General features: G+C 38.9%; 1 protein-coding gene across 2 annotated transcripts in view; it reads right to left on the minus strand.

Moving 5' to 3' along the window:
- Positions 1–19,585, minus strand: part of fibcd1 (fibrinogen C domain containing 1) — a 177,575-nt gene that overhangs the window by 53,520 nt on the left and 104,470 nt on the right. For both annotated transcript variants that reach the window (XM_004074532.4, XM_011481524.3), the window contains one exon: positions 15,077–15,213. In XM_004074532.4, coding sequence (XP_004074580.1) covers positions 15,077–15,213 — 137 coding nt within the window. The remainder of the gene's footprint in view (positions 1–15,076; positions 15,214–19,585) is intronic.

Genomic DNA, 19,585 nt, shown 5'->3' on the forward strand with positions numbered 1-19,585 from the left:
CCTTCTCTAAATCTACGAACACACAATGCAGCTCCTTCTGACCTTCTCTGTACTTTTCCATCAACATTCTCAAAGCAAAAATGGCATCAGTGGTGCTCTTACGGGGCATGAAACCATACTGCTGCTCACAAATCTCCACCTTCTTCCTAAGCCTGGCTTCCACTACTCTTTCCCACAGCTTCATTGTGTGGCTCATCAACTTTATTCCTCTATAGTTGCTGCAGTTCTGCATGTCACCCTTGTTCTTAAAGATCGGGACCAGAACGCTTCTCCTCCATTCCTCAGGCATCTTCTCACTCTCTAAAATCCTATTGAACAACCTTGTTAGAAATTCCACTGCTGTCTCTCCTAAGCACTTCCATACCTCCACAGGTACGTCATCAGGACCAACGGCCTTTCCGCTCTTCATCCTTTTCAGAGCCTTCCTAACCTCATCCTTTCCAATCTCTGCTACTTCCTGCTCCACAACAACCACATCTTCCTCCCTTCTTTCCCTGTCATTTTCCACGTTCATCAGCTCCTCAAAATACTCCTTCCATCTTTTCTGTACACTCTCTTGGGTTGTTAGCACCTTTCCATCTCTGTCCTTAATCACCCTTATCTGTTGCACGTCCTTCCCATCTCTGTCTCTCTGTCTGGCTAGCCTGTACAAGTCTTTCTCTCCTTCCTTTGTGTCTAACCTGTCATAAAGCTCATCGTAAGCTTTCTGTTTGGCCTTTGCCACCTCTCTCTTCACTCTACGCTGCGCTTCCTTGTACTCCTGTCTACCTTCCTCAGTCCTTTCTACATCCCACTTCCTTTTAGCCAACCTCTTCCTCTGGACGCATTCCTGTACTTCCTCATTCCACCACCAAGTCTCTTTACCGTCTTTCCTATTTCCAGATGACACACCTAGCACCTTCCTACCTGTTTCCCTGATAATCTCTGCTGTAGTTTCCCAGTCCTCTGGAAGCTCATCCTGACCACCCAGGACCTGCCTCAACTTCTGCCTAAATTCCTCACAAGTTTCTTCATTCTGTAGCTTCCACCACTTGGTCTTCTTTTCTGTTTTCCCTATCTTCTTCTTCCTGACCTCCAGAGTCATCTTACACACCACCATGCGGTGCTGTCTGGCTACACTCTCTCCTACCACCACTTTGCAGTCATTAACCTCTCTCAAATGACCTCGTCTACATAGGATGTAGTCCACCTGAGTACTCCTACCTCCACTTCTGTATGTCACTCTATGTTCCTCTCTCTTCTGGAAGTAAGTGTTGACCACAGCCATTTCCATCCTCTTCGCAAAGTCCACCACCATCTGTCCCTCCAGATTCCTTTCCTTCACACCAAACCTGCCCATCACCTCCTCATCACCTCTATTGCCCTCACCAACATGCCCATTAAAGTCTGCTCCAATAACAACTCTCTCTCCTCTGGGAAAACTCTCTATGACCTCATCCAACTCATTCCAGAATCTCTCCTTCACTTCTAACTCACAGCCAACCTGTGGCGCATACCCACTGACTACATTCACCATCACCCCTTCAATTTCTAACTTTAGGCTCATCATCCTGTCTGAGACTCTTTTCACCTCTAGAACACTGTTTACAAACTCCCCCTTCAGAATTTGTGGATTTCATATAATGGTTTAAAAAAACATTGTAAGTCCAAAAACGTAGAATTTTCTGTTAAGTCTTTGAGGTAGTGGGCTTTAGAGGGTTAAACATGATAAAGCAAATATTTCTTCTTCATGTAATGACCTTCTTATCTTCCTCCAAATGAGAAATTACTCATAACTGAAGTGAATATTTGACAAAAATAGTTGAAAAGGAATCTTTCCTTTGAGTTTGTGTTGTAATATGGGTTTAGTATTTATACTAAATGTGATCACCATTTCTGAAGCTGCATGCCCTTGATGTTTTCATCATACTCTGCTCTGTGATTTGTGTGTCTAGGAGTAAGTTGTGATCTACCAGTAGCCTGTGGCTAGTTTTTTTTTTTTTTTTCCGATGTGCTTCAGCAGAGAGTGGAGGGGGTCTTTCAAAAATCACAGGCTGCACCTTAAATGTGTCAATCAAACCTATTCAATGTATATTTAGAAATATATTCAAGAAGCAAATGACTACTGCTGTAAAGACGTTCATTGAATGTATGCGTTTTTATTTAAAGCAGAATGTGTAACTTACATTGAGGTTGTCTGTTTAAAACATGGATTTCTGCATGGAAATTTAAACTGAAACTAGCAACACTTTAATTGTATTTATAAAATACATTAAAGAGGTAATGATGTACATGTATATTTGTATATGTTTACATTGATTAGGAGTTGCGTTTGCTGTTTTCTAAATAAATTCTATGTATAGTCTAGCCTTTCAGTGTGGCAGCAGACTCATGACTGTGTTAGAATTTATTTTCCTCCCATTTTTATTTTGAATAATGGATGAAATTTACTGTGATTGGGGATGCAGAGTCAGACATCTGCTACTTTTAGGGTTTGCTGGGCTCTTTTTTCTGGCTCCTCCAGTGATTTTTTAAAGGGTCATTAGTCAAGGCATCAAAGGTGTAGTGTCTCCTCCCTATGTTTATATCTGTGTGCTTTTATGTAAGCGAGTGGGTCGATGAGGTGCGATGTACCAACAGGTATAAAAGACCGTTTATTATCAGGAAAGGTTTTTCATTTTTGCAGAGCTGGAAAATAGGTATTCATGAAGCACCTTCCTCATTGAACTGCCTTGGATTTTGCATGGTTACCTATAAAAGTGGCCAGTGATTGTTGAAAGGAAGTTTTTGCACGCAATTACATGCTCAAACATTGTATCTGTGTCTAGTGGTCATGTTATTTTTTTTTCATACCTGCATTTCTAAAGGCTCTTTGAATATTTGACTGCTTAATGCAAACGTATGTGACATGTGACACGAGTGACACCAATTCAATAAAAAAAAATATAAAAATGAGATAGGAATACTGGTTCACATTTATGTTACACTTTCTTTCAGTAAGAACTAAGATCTATTTACAGACATTTCCTTCTTTTTATGTTTCTTTTGTTTGAAGAAAACACAATCACTATATGTTCTCACATTGTGATGTAGAGAAGTGGGGAACAGCCCCTTCCATGAAGAGTCTGCGCTGCCAGCACCACCTCCAGGCAAACACGTACACTTTTTCTCCAAAAATTGTTCTTTAATGTGCCAAAGGTAGTATTTTATCATATATGTGAGTATAGATTACTCTGAAAGGTTTAAAAAAAATATATATATTTTGGCCCTTTGAGTTTATTCTTAAGGCGCAACGAAAAAAATAGGATCAAAAATTTAGATTTGGCTGGGTCCAGGTATAATAACTGCAGCATCCTTATAATCTGATCCATGTTTTGATAATTATCTAAAAGGCTTTTAAGTGGAAATTACTTACCACTCCTGTGAAAATATTTTTGTTGTTGTTTTTAATACATTCTTGTGGCATTTTTCTAATGATGGAGGACATGTATAAAGAAAATTAATTTCATCGTATTTCTGAGTATTTCTTTATTCAAATTGTTGGGAATCAGGAGCAGACGATAAAAAAAGAAAAGAAAAAAAAGATTGTATTTGTGGTGAGAAAATACGCTGGACGGGCCACAATCTCTATTATTCGTTCCATTCTGATGCATCTACTTGTAGACTATTAGATCTGTGTACTATTAGGTCTTTGTTTTCCTCGCATGAGCTGGCATCTGGCTAAGGATAGCTCCAATATTGGATTGGTTCAACATAGGTTTTCTGATTTGGGTTAAAACGGCGTAACCAATATTAAAAGACTTCGGGGGACACTTTAAAAATAGATCAAAAGAGGATCGCAGTTGATCTTAAAATGTCTATTTACTCATGTGTGACATATTCGCCTTAAAGCACTATAGAGAAATTCTTCTATCAAAAAAGTTTTTTTTTTCTTTTGTTAACATTCACAAGTGAAACAAAATGTTGCTGTAAGACACATGTTTTGACAAAAAGAGAATTTAACTATGGTTTACTCCAAAAAAATATATCCCAAAAAGTAAATCACTTTAAAAAAAAAAAGACAAAGGCTTGTTTTGGCAGTTCAGATATATATATTTTTTACTTTGCCAATAATTTATTTAAAAAAAAAATCCTTTTGAGTTAGTCTAGGCTAAGCTAGTCTTTTTTTTAAGTTGAAAAATATATCTACTGTTCATATTGTCTTGATTTATGTCATTTAATATCACTACCAAAATCACTTTCCACTCAGCTACTTGCATTAACCTTCAAAATGAGCTTTCCTGATTCCTGCCGGCTCCTTCTCTCTTGTTTCAGAGTGTCAGACTCAAGTAGTGTCAATATATTGTGTTTATGACTCTTCATAAATATATATAAAATTTAAAACCCATCTGTGGCAGAGACTTGTGTTTGTAATTGCTTTGGCTTGCCTGTCACTGTGACAAAAGCCTGTCCTCAGGTGTCGAAATGGTCCAGCTATGAATATGCATGCATGCACTTTTACGGTTCTGCTACGCGCTGCGGCTCACGACGTTTTATTGATCCTCGGCTGCTGTGGAACCTCACTCAACAACCGATCACACAAACACAGTTTTCACAGAGATGCAGCCCAACATCCCATCGGACAATTTCTTCCACACAATGTCTGGCTGGAGGGTTGCAGCCGACATCAAAGTTTTTTTAATCAAGGTCAGAGACTGTTGTAAGCGAGACAGGCAAGGTTCCAGCCAGCACCTGCCAAAATCAGCAGCGATGACAGAATTGCCATTTCACCAAAGGGCTGCAGACGCATTTAACGGTTAAAAAAAAAACCTTAAAACACACAATCCTTTAGAAGAGGGGCTAGACAATCTGAAGTGATGAGTTGCAAAATCAATATTTATGGCTACTGCAACCCTGGAAAATTTCCACTTTTCATCTTTCTCTGTTTGCAGACACACAAAAAGACACAACAAAAATGTGAGGGTAAAAAACATGCATATTATTGTTACACATATTAATTTTAATTGGTTTTACTTTTAAGATGTTATTAGCTCAACATTATTGAAGAAAACCATTGAGGGCAAAAGAGCAATAGCTTGTCTTTGTTGTTGTCACTTTTTCTGCATATTTTTTTTGTTAAAAAGGCATAAAAGAACAGACGATTTTTTTGACACCGGTCAGTGGCCGCCTGGGCAGTTTTGGAGGTTATGAGAAAACGTACGTTAGCAGCGCAGGCACTCAACAAGGGCTGTTGACATGGGCCAGGGGGCCGGCGATGACTAGACGTCAATATGGCGATCCCGGCCACCGTGGGTCCTGCATATAAATGAGGAGACAGCATTGATGCTGCATCTGATAAAGACTCCTGCTGTGGTTCGACCGCTTTTACCTTTCTTTTCTTGGGTACTGGGGCTTTGTCCTTGCTGGGTTTCTCAGGAGGTATGTTGTTTAAAAATTTGTAAATTGACAAGATTATAATGTGAGGTCAAAAATCTGATATTGTTCCCGGGCTACCGGATGACTGGCGGCCAGTGGCACTTGATATGGACTACCACCATGCAGAGAAATGTACACATCGTCCAATCAGAGCTGCTGCCGGCTGGCGATCCGGCTGCCACCATGCATGACCATGCGAACGTTTTTTAAAAAATCATGCTGCAGCATGAAATCTTGAAGGTTCTGCCTCCCCATTGCATGGAAGCAGTTGGGTTTGTGACCATAGCATAAAATTTCAGTAAGAGAATTTAAAGAAGAAAAATATTCTGGGTGTCGCTAAACGAATAAATACATAGTACTCCAATTTTATTTGAGTGAAGCTGCTGGCTCCTTTTTTTACACATTTCGTCCCACATATGAGCAGAACAAACTTAAAAAAGCATCTCAACCTGTTATTAAAATTTTGAATTTGTAAAACAACATTTTGGGACTGTACCAATGCGTTCACTACCAAATTTACTGTCCTGCTGTGTAAAATGTACAATTGAAGAATTCAAAAGAATTTTAAGGTAAATTCTGATTAAAGTGTGTTTTTCTTTTTTTCTTTATCAATTAACCTGACAGGATTTGAATTAAAAGAAAAATGTTACAGATTTGCTGTACAGACAATTATGACTATTACATTGTTTTGGTACCTTGATGTTTTCCTTTGATTTTGTTTGTGTACATAATTATTTCATGTTTAATATGTAAAATGCATAAAATATACTGTAGTAGGATTGGGAGTGGGAATAAATAAAATTTTTCTTCTACCCACTCCTTTTTTGAACTCACTTTCTGTTTATTGTGTTTATTTAACAATTTTAATTTTGTAATTCTTTTGTATTTTTTTTACATTTTCAATAAAAGGAAACCAATCAATTTCATCAGCATATTTTAACTTTCTAAGTTTCCACACAGCTGAATCCAGATGACGCAGTAACATTGACAAGAAACTGGGATTGCCTCAAGTTTGTCTCACTGACTGTGTCACCAAGTTTCCATAGATACCTAATATTAGACACATTTACTCTCCCTCCCCAGTAAAGGGCGGCCCTCACTTTCTATAAAAGGTGATGCTCAAGCACTTCAACCCCTCACAGGCTACCTGAAGAGGAAATACGAATCTCTGCAGAAAGTAAATGCATTATATGTCCTCAAAAATGTATTACAGCAAACAATCATATTGCAAAGAGCGTGCAATGACTTTGAAGTGTAATATTACCCAATCACCTTTAATGTCCATTGACTGCTACCGAACAAATCTGCGGTCTTTAATGTCCATCTCACCCAACGCTTGCTCAGGGGCTATTGCACTGGCATGATCACATTAAGCCGCCTGTAATCTCTGAGTAGATGAAGGCTACTTAACAGGCAGCCTTAAGCTCTTCAGCAGGGTTTCTGTCAACTACAGGAAGCCTGCAGCATGCACAGATGAACACCCCGACTGTCAGACCAGAACAGGAGACAAGAATCAACACAAGCACTCCAAAGCTGATTCTGGGAGATTTACAATCTGGCACGTCACCGAGTGGAAAACAGGAAAGGTGCCAACAGCTTGTTAGCTCCTGGCCTACACACGCCGTGAGCGCTCAATAGTGTTTGTATGTTTGGTGCATTGGTAACAGATGTCACTTGATGATGCTCTGCATTGACCACAAGAAGCTAGCTTGTAACATCTTCAGAGAGGGAAAAAAATAAAGCTCCATTAACAAAATCCTCTTGAGCCGATTTTCCACTTTTTTTATGAATTCCGAACAATTTTTGAGCTTCACAAAATAATTTGGATCAAATTTACACAGAAAAAAAAGTAATCATGTTGTTCAGCGTTTTATTGATAATGTTGTGACAAATTCCACGTTGTCTTCTGAAAGCTTTCATAAATCCATGGTAGATTGCACATTAGCTATCTTCAAAGAGGGCTCCAAACATCTGCCGGGGAACGTTTTATAATCCCATCAGAAAGACAGATGTGCTCCAAACGGAGGGGCAGCAGCAAACAAGAGCAAACGAAAGACTATCGGCAAACAGTCTGCCTGTCTGTTACCCCCTGACTCACTCACTCACGTGCTAAATGTAAATATTGCATCTGTTTGTGATTAGGATTATTCCTGGCCTTGTGAGCATTAGATTAGTCAATTTTGTTCTTGACTGGCAGGTTGGAGCAGCATCTGCAGTGGTGCAGACTTTGGACCGGTCCATTGTGGTCAAGAGGGAACTGAGTCGGAAGACAGAGCTCTTAATCAACCGATCACTTTCTAAGGCCGTGACCTGTGGGTTAAGAATGAACAATGAAGATCATGGAAACATGGTAGGGGCGGCTAGGGTGAAGGTCAACATTCCTGAAGGCCCTCCTGGTGAGGGTTACAGCCACATTCAACCATGAAGAGGCTTCATACCAGACCCCAGACACATAGGAGAGAGATATGAAAAAATGAATAGTTTATTTTATTTATAACAGATGTTGAAACGATTTTAATAAATTGTCAAGCTAAGGATTTATCTGTCAGGGATTGACTTGGTCAGGGAATGAGCCCCCTGGTGGTTACTCAGTGAACTCCTTCCCAGCTCAATATATTTTTATAAATGTGCTTTGGTTTGGACACAAAACTAATGTGCATTAAGCCTACTTCGCTCCTTTCTGGGTTATGTTTGATTTGTAACATTTTTCTGGTTCTTTAACTGGGACAAACACTCACTGGCCACTGTATTAGGTAGACCTTGTGAGTAACCAGAACTGCTTTAATCCTAGGTGGCATAGCTTCAAAAAGGTACTGGAAACATTCCTCAGAGAGTTTGATGCATATTGACATGATGGCATCATGCAGTTGCTGCAGATTTGTTGGCTGCAAATCCATAATCCCAATCTCCCCTTCCATCACATCCCAAAGGTGCTCCATTGAGATCTAGTGATTGTGAAGGCAATTTGAGTCCAGTAATCTCATCATCATGTTCAAGATACCAGTCTAAGAAGATTCCAGCTTTATGACATGGCGCTTTATCCTGATGGAAGTAGCCATCCAAAGATAGATCAGTGTGATCATAAAGGGATGGACATGGTCAGCAACAGTAGGCTGTGGCATTGTAACCACGCTTAATTGGTGCGAAAAGACCGAAAGTGTGCCAAGAAAATGTAACCTTGACCATTACACCACCAGCCTGAACTGTTGATAAAAGGCAGGACAGGTCCATGCTTTCCTGTTGTTGACGCAAAATTCTGACCCTATCCTTCTAATGTGGCAGCAGAAATGGAAACTCATCAGACCAGGCAACATTTTCCCAATCTTCTATTCCCCAATGTTGGTGAGTCTATGTGAACTGTAGTCACAGTTTCCTCTTCTTAGTTGACAGGAGTGGCACCCGTTGTGGTCGTTTGCAGCTGTAGCCCATCTGCCTCAAGGTTGGACGTGCTGTTTGTTCAGATATGCTCTTCTACAAACCTTGGTTGTAACCAGTGGTTATTTAAATTACTGTTGCCTTTCTATCAGATGGAACCAGTCGAGGCATTCTCCTTAGCCCACAGAAGTGTTGTTCACTGTAAAACCCAGAGGTGGTTGCGGGGGAAAATCCCAGTAGATAGCAGTTTCTGAAATACACAGACCAGCCCGTCTGGCACCAACAACCATGCCACGTTTAAAGTCAGTTAGATCATCTTTCTTCCTCATTCTGATGCTCAGCTGAACTGCAGCAGATCGTCTTGACCATGTCTACATAGCTAAATGCTTTGAGTTGCTGCCATGTGATTGGCTGATCAGATGTTTGCGCTTACCAGCAGTTGCCTAATAAAGTGGCGGGTGCTTGTATTTGCCAAAAGTAGGTCAGATTAGGCCCGAAAGTGTGTTCAATTTAGACTAGCTTTAATTAGCAATCACAATAGAAAAGGTGAGAAAATAGTTTATCTAAGAATTGTATTAGTTTCTTGTCTCAGTGTGTACACAAAGAATTACCCAAAATTCAACGTCTCATAAATCAAACTGTTCTCCTTCTTCCTGCTTCCTTTAAAGTACTAAAAGTGACTTTGAAAACAGCAGTGAGATGAGTCTGTCAACAGGGAGCTGAAAAAAACTGATTGAGTATTAATAAAGATAGAATTCCATCGACCAAGAGGTTCTTCAGTCATCAGGAGGAGTACACAGTACTAAACCACTAATCAGAGCCTCGGAGACCACCACAGTGACATCAGACAGCTTGCTGCGGACTCTGTCTGGCTCTAAAAAAACAGCACATGTGCCACACTTGTCAGACCGGTCTTGATAGGAGTTTTGAGTTTCTATGACAACTCAGGGACTGCAAATCTATAGATAGTCTGCTTAAAAAAGTAAAATACATAAAAATCAGCATTAAGCTTCAATAACAAAATCATAAAAATATTTGATGTTTAAATAGGAGCAGAATGTTTCCCAAACTTGAGGAAAATGAAAAATTGCAGAAGGACGGAGGGAAATATATAGTGAAAAGGAATAGATACATTATTGCAGTTTGATGTGAATGGTTGTCAGAGGAAATTGGTCTGTATTTCTCTGCTGCCATAACTCAGGCTCTAGAGACCGTCGGACCACAGCGGTGGGAGAAATGATGGCAGATAGGACATAAAAGAAAAGACCTGCCATTACTAGACTCCACACCCCTTCCAGCAGAGGGAAAAACACGCGTTTTTCTACCTTTAAATAAGAGTAAAACATCATTCCACACCCAGCATCAATATCTCCATTGAACACTTGAAGGAATGAAATGTGTCGTCCTGGATGTGCTGATCCCGGGTAAATAAACTAAAAGCAGAACAGACATACAGTACAAGCTCTTACTGAGCAGTTCTATGGGCAAGTGCAGTGCATGTAGGATTTGAAACACCATTTAAATACAGCCTTACGGCTCAGGGTAATGTCTTCTATTATTACTATTTTATTTGTTAAAAGGAATAGACTAAAAATGACCATGCCATTAATAATAGAAAGGAGGAGATATATCAGAGTGCAGTGTAGGTCTGCATTATCAAATAGTGCTTTTATCAGAACCACAGCAATCACTTTCAAATATTCAATTCAGCTAAGAACTGAAATGTAAAAGTTTGAGATTGAATGTACGATTTGGTACATGTTCTATCAGGCCTTTAGAGGCTCAGAGTGCCTTTTGAGCAATTCAAAGGGTACGTTATATGACTTTCTGCATCTCTGTGGTTCAAGGGTTCTTCAATATTTAATCTGGTGGCTTATTGGTTTGAAAGATAAAGCAAATTCACCACGGATGTTTCAGTCTTCGTGTCTTATCTCCAAATGTTTTGTTCGGCAGGAAAAATGAAAATTTTAGAGTAGAACGTGGATTCAGGCTGTAATTGTTCACAATGAGTCATTTCTTTATTCAGACGTTTGTTTATGTTTCTGTACTTTAATGAAAACTGTCTTCCTGTAGCTCCGATGAATAGGAACGGCACGCACTGCAGTGCATTTTGTGTGCAGCCTACTGCAGCGGTCGCATCATCACAAGCAGTGTTGGACATATCCTTTAGGATATTTTGTGCCATTAGAGCTGTGGGCAGGTTATGTGGGGAAAGGTCGCACACCCTTGAACGGTCTGCCGCAGTAACATTCAGCAATTTTATATTTCCCCTCTGTTACATGAGCAGACATAGAAAAAAGACTCCCAGTGTTGAGCGTGTACAGTTTTGCCACAAACCGATAGAAATCCATTAAGCAAACTCATTAAGTTAGGTAATGTTTATGTCATCTACTGTTTCCTCCTAACTTTGATGAATAAAATAAAAGTTGTTTGTGTTTCTTTTTGGAGTGAGGGATTTTACAGTCGTGGGTTTTATGTCTTTTTTTTTTTTCAAATTTTCCCAAGCTTTATTGCAGGGAAGGCATGTCCAAAGTCCGGCATGTGGGCAAAATGCGGCCCACATTCAAATTTCCACTGGCCCGCAGGTATTTTTCATAAAATCAACATAATGGGACCCCCAGCTCCTTCCAAAAACTGTACTATCTCTTCATGGTGGTTGGCTAAATTATGCTTTCAGACTTTGTAAACTTGTGGCAACACAGTCGTGCATGCCCTTTAAGACACTTTTGAGCTCATTTCTAAAATGTCATTCATTCATTCATTCATTCATTCATTCATTCATTCATTCATTCATTCATTCATTCATTCATTCATTCATTCATTCATTCATTCATTCGTCTTCTAAACCAGTTTTTTTCCTTGTGGGGTCACGGGGCTGCCGGAGCCTATCCCGGTTACTCAAAATGTCAGTCATAGATGAAAGAAGAATGTTGACAGTGAGGGCCACTGCTTCTAGAACAAGTGGAAATTTGTATATTTTCTCCTTTCCTTTTCTCCTCTTTTCCCTCTGATCTAACAAGAAATGTACACAAACATTATTAACTTAATTAAGATTTAGCCCTAAAATACTGAAGGGGTTTATACAAATCAACACCTCGTGTGTTAGAAGATTCTTAACTCCCTATTTTAACATTTAATTCTGCCCAACAAAAGAGCACTCCAGCACTTATCTGTTTGATTAACTACTTTACAGAACAAGTTAGAAAGAAAAAAAAGAAAGACATACTTTTACTGTAAATTTTAAAACAACTGTGTCTGACTAATATGCCAAGAGACCGTGACTGTTGTCAAGGTGTTCAATAGCAAGAGGGACTATCAGACCTCACTTTTGCACTAATAGTTTGCGTGATTGAATGAAAAATCTCACACTAGTTGGTTTAAAGGGATAAATATGCGTGTGTGAACACTATCTGTTTTGTGTACATGTTGACATGTGGACATTTTTGCAGATAGCAGGTGTGTTGATAACATTTGAGTGTGTGTGTGGACAGGCCCCGCCCTTTTTGAACTACATTTGAACCTTACCGTGATGATAAACAACCAGTAAACTTGTTGCTTTATGCTGCTTCATGGTCCCCCCCCCCCTTTATTATCGCCCTCCTACCCCCCCCCCCCCCCCCCCCCCCCCCCTCTAACATCCCTCTCTCTTGTTCCCTCCTTTCCTTTTCCGTCCGGTCCAACACCAAAGATTTTCAAACAGGATTGAAATTAAAAAAGTTTGGCCTCAATTACAAAAGGGGTTTATTCAGACATACCTCTGGTTTGTCAGAAGATTCATAACCCCTCTCGTTAAAGTAAAATATGTTCAACACAAGAGGCCCTCAGTGCTCATCTGCCTGCCCAGCTGTTGGACAGGACAAGTTAAAAAAAAAAAAAAAGAGGGACTATCAGACAAGACAAGCTAACCAGAAATAAATGTTGTGAAAAATGTAAGAATGTTTGCTAAAGTATGCCCTTGTAACATGTTCATGAAATCGATATTTTGCATTAAGTTTATCAAAATAGTTTACCTCACCAAAATTTGGCCTTATATGCAACAAGTTTGGAGACCCTTGCTTTATGGTTTTAATCCTCCTTTTTATTGAAGTGTTTTTTTTGTTCGATGTTTCTGCCACAGTCACCGGGTTATGGCAGGGACAGCTGTCTCACCAAGAATAACCCGGTTCCCTTGCTCTCCTTAGCCACTTTTTCCAATACTACGGAGAAGATATTAAGGTCTACCCAAGTCAGCCGTGCATGTATTGAATGTGTAGCCTTACAACCGGACAGAAAAAACTGTTGCAGTTCATAAATGAAAATGCATTTCTTCTTCTAGTTTCAAAATGTGTTATAATTATCTCTAATGATTCTTAATGATTTTTTTTAAAGGAAAATGGACAAAATACAAGTTAGATTTTAGATATTATTTAAAGTACTGCATTTTTGACTGGAAAAGAGTACGGTAAAGTAAATGCTCCTCTTTAGGTTTCTTTCCTTCTTTCTTATTGGGATATTGTCATTTAGTCCTAACTTTACATCCTTGGCATCTTGCTTTGCCCTAAACTCCATCTTTTTATGTGACCTGTTCAGGACCCATTGTGTCCACAACAGCGTCAAGCTTGCTAACGAGGAGGCCACATATGGCTCATTCCTTATTTAACCGAAGATGTTAATCCACTGAACTGGCCAGGAATCTTGCTACCTGTCCCTGTTCAGCCACACAACTCTGATCTCCTAATGAGGCTTAAAGATTAATGCAAGCGGCTCAACACACCAGGCTGGATCAGTAACTACTATGTTATCACCTCAATCTGAGAAGCTACGTAAATCCTTTAAGGCTGACTACTTAACACAGGTGCATCTTCTGAAACAGGGAGGAGACCAGCAGGAAAGCACCAAGCTCTCAAAAGCTGTTTTTGCAAACATTAGCTCTTATAGGGACACCTAAGCGCACTTACCCAACCGTTCCCAGACCCGCAAGTAACTCTTTTCTGTTATGCTATCATGCAATCTGTCACTTTGACAGCCCTCTTTTACTTCATGATAGAGGGTTAGGACCTTGTCTGTCACAATGACTCACACCATCAAAAAAAAAGCACTTTCTTTAATTCAGAAATTGTTTCATAAAAAAAATAATATGCCCTAGATTTTTAAGTCAAAAGAAAGCAAAACACATTTGTCAGAATGAGTACTTCTTTGCTTCTGTTCCTTGGCACTCGTGAACATGCGCCCTGCTGTAGAAAGGCCTTTCAGTTTGAGCTGCACATAAGCTGCATTTTCAAGCAGCGTTTGTGTGATAGTTGTTTATTTCTCAATAGAATTCTATGGGAGTTTGGCGTCTTGGATCCAGCGAATACTTCCTGTTTGGAGGAATGTGTGTGTGTGTGTGTGTGTGGTTGGGGGGTCCAGTTCTAATATAAGGTCAATGCCGCAATCAAAAGAAATGGGCTTCTCCTGCCTAATAATATTAAATTTACACTACCCTTTCAAAATAAAAGTTTCTAAAAACATGACAGTGATGTAAATATTGCGCAAATGCATGAAGAACCTTTGTGAAAACTGCACCACGGACGACAAGAAGCTAATACTCCGATGCTTTGGATGTGAATTACCGCTTTTGAGCAGACTTGCTATTGTGCCCCATAGTAATGTTTTCCTTGTGAATTTGGTTTTATGTTCAACCTTAACAAGTCCAAGCTGGGGAACAAGTACACAATCGCAAAAAAAGTTCCAATATTTGTTACAAAACCAAAGAAAAATGTGTTATTATAAGAACAATGAAAATATGCTGTTAAAAAACATCAATAAAAAAAGGTTTACCTAATGCACTTTTCTTTTGCTCTCCTGCAATAAAGTATAATTTGAGAAGAGATCTAAGCATCAGCAGACGATTTAAATTACAGTCAACTATAGGTTCCGTCGCCATAACAACAGCTTTTTTTCTCCACCACACGAAAAGATACGTTGTGATTTATTGCATGTCTTGCTGCGTCTTTGTTCTGTTTTTTCCCCATTTTTGTTTCCCACTCAACAATTTACCCATTGAAAGTCTCAAATAAAATGACAGCTATTCTGTATTTCCATCATAATAGCAGTTTTTAAGCAGTTTCTGTTTTTCTCCTTATTCTTTCATCCAAAATAAGTGTACTGATTGAAACAGGTCAATAGAAAAAAAAAAGTATTCAACAATTTGAACTGAAAAATTTGAAAGAATTATTTTGCAGGTAGGTCAGGGCAGCTTCAAACTTTTTTAGAAATGCTCTTTTTTCACACTCTGCTATTAGAATAAATGCAGAGTTAATGTTTCAGCTTTGGGGATCTGCCTCACCGTCCAGCCTCCTCCTTCGGTGGTCATGTCACAGTAGACCTGGAAGCCTGTGGGGTGGTGCAGCGGAAACACGGAGTAGATGCCATCTTCTCTCTGACCACTGGCGTACAGATCACCACAGTCGCGGGGGCGGGAGCCTGGGCAAAAGAGAAAGCAAGGGGACACTAAACAAATCAGATCTCGCATGAAACGTAATCTCAAAGGAAAAGTGGGCAGTTCTCTAACGCCGGCCTCCGTTTGCCAACCAGTCCCCTTGAGGCTTGTAAAAGGAAAGAATGTGCAGAATCCTTTCTCGCTTACTCTAAACAAAACCCTCCTGTATTAGATGAAGTCTAAGAATTTACTAGGAAAAAAATTCATAAAGTGGCAATGAATGCAGCAAATGTGTAAGTAACACTTGAAATAATCCAAGAAAAGAGGCGAGGAGAAGCAGATATACATTCACAGCACAGAACACGAGAGCAGACAGAAAAAAAAAAACATAAATAAATAAAAAAAGGTTTCAAGACATAGTCAAAAGAAGACGGTGACAGGCAGAGCGTGTACGCCGGAGCACAGCAGAACAGTGGCACTCTTGTCTGCAGCGAAGAAACCCGTCTCACCCAGGGGAGGCTAAACCTATTCCCCGCCAAGCAAGAAAGGAACTCTGTGATGAGGGCAGTGTTATAGATTATGCATGCAGCCTTCAAAGGGTCAAACCGCTGAATTTAAAACAGCTCAGAGAGTTCCTGAAAAGGCCAATATAAGACTTTTTTTGGGAGAGTCTCTACATGGTGGGAAATGTTTGCCCATCTCCTGAAGCTTTTCTGTTCATTGGTGTTAAGTCTCAGGTAATTTGCTCCAATAAGCTTTCATCATCTTCACACTAAATTGTAACATCTCCCACTCCTCCTCCTTATTGCAGGAGACGTAATATGCCAGGTTCCCGAAGATATTAGAAATAAGTGTCTGAAATCAATATTTCATCATTTTGACTTTAGTTCACCAGAGCTTTTAGTTTGAAGACTCCTGTAGCAGTGATGATGTTCTTTCTTCACTGATTGGGGAGATATTACAGGTCTGCTCTTGCTTCATTAAACGTTGCATTTCCAGAATAAAATCTGAAATTATTCATTTGCACGTCTGAAGACGATTTTTGTGACTAAATTGCATAGACTTCAAGCAAACATTATAAACAGTGGTACTGGAGTTGATCACCAGTACAGCCAGTTTATGACATTTACAAAATAGGTAAGTAAGTAAATAAATAATTTACTAAAGAAATACATTTGTTAAATAAAGCTTTTGTTTTAAAAATATGTATATTTAACTTCCTGTTTTATTTTTTTAATGTACTTCCTGTAAATGTTCTCACTTGGATCCAAATTAAAGCCAACATCTGCTTGTTATTTGTTTTTATCTTCAGTGAATAAAATGTGTTTATTTAATCAGCTCTCTGTTCTGAGTCATTTTTTCCCAGCAGCGGTTTTAGATCCGAATGTGTCATTGTTTGTTTTATTCTGTTTGGCTGTAATTTTATGTTAATTTTCCCTTTCCTCTTGATTTAGTTTGTTTATTTTCCTGGGGATTTCCTCATGTTTTCTACTTCTATTTCTTATAATCAAATATGATGCATTGAAATATTTAAATTCTTTCAAAGCTGTGCATTTGGGTCCATCCGCCATCCAGGCAGAAATGTCATGACCCAAACCATTTGGATTTAAATACGGGAACCATAATAGCAGTTCATCGCACTTTAAGCTTGTTAAAACCAACATTTACTTTTGTTTTAAACTGTCTAATCTTGTGTTTAAAGCCAAAGACAAGAATGATTGTTTGCAAATGTGTTAAAAAAATCAAAAAGGATTTGTTACATTTTACATAACACTGTTCGAATGTCCAACTTCTTTTATTTGAGCACAAAAATTAGTTTGTCAATAGCAAACATATGGAATGTAAGTATAGGCAATTTTCATTTTTTTCTGTATCTCTGCCTTCATCCAACAATAGCTGGGTTGGCTCCAGGAGCCCTAAGACCCCGAATGGGATAAAGCCGGTTCTGAAGATGAATAGAATTTGTAAATAGAGCATTTGAATAGTAAAAAGCTGAAACTCTGGTAGGGATAAAATCCTGATGGATGGATGGATGGATGGATGGATGGATGGATGGATGGATGGCCTACTTTATGGCTTCTTGGTTGGGAATTGTATAGTAAAAAGAAAAGTTTACAAACCAAAAACAAGAGCACTTTCACTCCAGGATATAAGGATAGTTTTGGCTTGATTAGACAGTATTGCAGAAGTTATTGCAGCTTTATTAAGCTGCTAAAAAATGCCATGCAGATTGAATAGTGACTCAGATTGAGGCTTTGTTACCCTAAACAACCTCGACCAGATGAAACATAAATAAATGAGTCAAGGTGAAGAAACTGATACACACCATGTATCATGTTCACATTCCAGTCATGTTCCTTAAACTGCACACCTACAGCTGTGCCATGTCCCCTTTTCAGCCTACTAAATAGTATGGTACTCAACAAGAACCCTCATTTTTAGCTGGACAGAATTTTTGAAGTTTAAACCAAGGATCAGATTGGTTTTTACACCGACCAAACCAATGGAACCATGATAACTGGTGTGGACCAAGCAGCTCAGTGCTAAACATGCTTGTACACTAGAGCAGTTCCACATAAAGGCTCAGTTCAAATGGCAGAGAATACTAAGTATTTTTAAACCTTCATTTGAATTGGTTTGCTTTCAAACACGATCAAAGCAAACCAAAGACAGAAAAGAGAAGAAAAAAAAGAAAAAACTGCCTGAAACACAACCTTTGGAATGATGCTCACTTAAGGGGGATTGCCTAATGAAGATGGGGAAAAAGGCAAGAAGAGGAAAATCCATACCTCCTCTTTACATTTCCTACAATTTATTTTTGCATCAAATTAAATCATATCAAACTTTATTTATAAAGCATTTCTCATACTGAGTTAACACAAAGTGATGTGAATAATAATACATGATTTATCTTAGAACTACAAGAAAAAACGAAGATCAAAAAAGAAAAAGAAAAATCAATCACTGTGATCAGTTATTTTTATCCTCTCTGACATTATTTACTACCTTTCTTCATTTCTGCACTTTAATTCACCCTGAGGTGAATCAACATCCTCGCTCTTGAGGGGACCATCTTTGGTCCGCACCAGAGTTCATGTGAACTTTCACACTTGCCAAAAGAAGAGGACTATCCAAACCAATAAACATGCATGAATCAAACTTGTCATTGTGGATGGGCCAATAGAAACACAGCACTGACAGGATAATAAAAGAAGTCTAAAGCCTGGACCCACTTTAGTCTCTGCCATGTCTAAAAACAGCACTTCTGTTATTTATCGTCGACTCCAAAATCACGTTTATGTGGTGCAACATACCAGCAAATTCCTTTAAGATCATCTTCTTAATAAGACCCGCAACATCTCAATTTGTAAATAGAGCATTTGTATAGTAAAAAGCTGAAACTCTGGTAGGTCCCAGAGAGATAAAAAAACTTCCAGCTGTAGATTTATGATAATGAAAAACTGTCCTAGAAAAAAAAAAAGGGGGAAAGTATTGTCAGCCATTTCTTTTATAATTATATCAATTTATACATTTTTATGCCTGTAAATAATGTGTATTGGCTTATGTGGATATGTGAATGGATCGGGGGGGGGGGCAAAGGGGTGGGTTGGTTTTATTTTTTTCCCTTTTTTGTATTTTGTTTGTTTTTGCTTGTAATGCTCTTTGAGCTGTGATGCTTGAAAGACACTTCTTTACAAATAAAGCTTACTTGAAATTATTCCAATCCACCATTTATATAAATAGTTAAATATTGAATTCTTTGTCTTCATGATCCTTATGATTTTCTGTTTACTTTACAATTACTGGTACAACACCCATTATGACGACTGTTCTTGGGATTTTGGCCTTTTTCTGATGATTGAGCATAAAATTGCCTTTGAAAAAAAGGCAGATAAAAAAATGCAGTTGGAAAAAGCTTGTAGGTGTGGCATAGAACCTACAACAGCAACCCACAAGCTCAAGAAAAGCACAACTACTCTCAAGGTTTCACCTGAGTGAGAAGCCATGCATTGCAGAAGAATTTTGCTGCTATCAAGTAGTGTTGATGCAACTTTGAAAACTTGACATACTCTTAGGAGAACTGAAAGCAGACAGTGTGGAGGCGAGTTGTTCAAATATTCACTTGCACCATAGAAAAGGACGGCAGTCCATGAAACTTTTGTGTCCATTCAGGTACCTCATCTGTACAAGTTGTCCAAGTTGGAAGGTACACGCATCAACCTTCTTCTGTGACTATTGTTGATCATCGCAACATTGCAGTTTTTATTTCTTAAACTTTCTTTTTTTTTTTCTGTTAAAAAAAATCACGACTGCACTCACTGACTTGCTGCTGGCAGTCTTTCTGCAGATCATCCTCACAGAAGCAGAGAAACCTGCAGAGTGATGCATTTCACAGATTGACAAAGATAATGCAGC

The sequence above is a fragment of the Oryzias latipes genome, chromosome 12, assembly GCF_002234675.1.
Source record: "Oryzias latipes chromosome 12, ASM223467v1".
NCBI classification, from domain to species: domain Eukaryota; kingdom Metazoa; phylum Chordata; class Actinopteri; order Beloniformes; family Adrianichthyidae; genus Oryzias; species Oryzias latipes.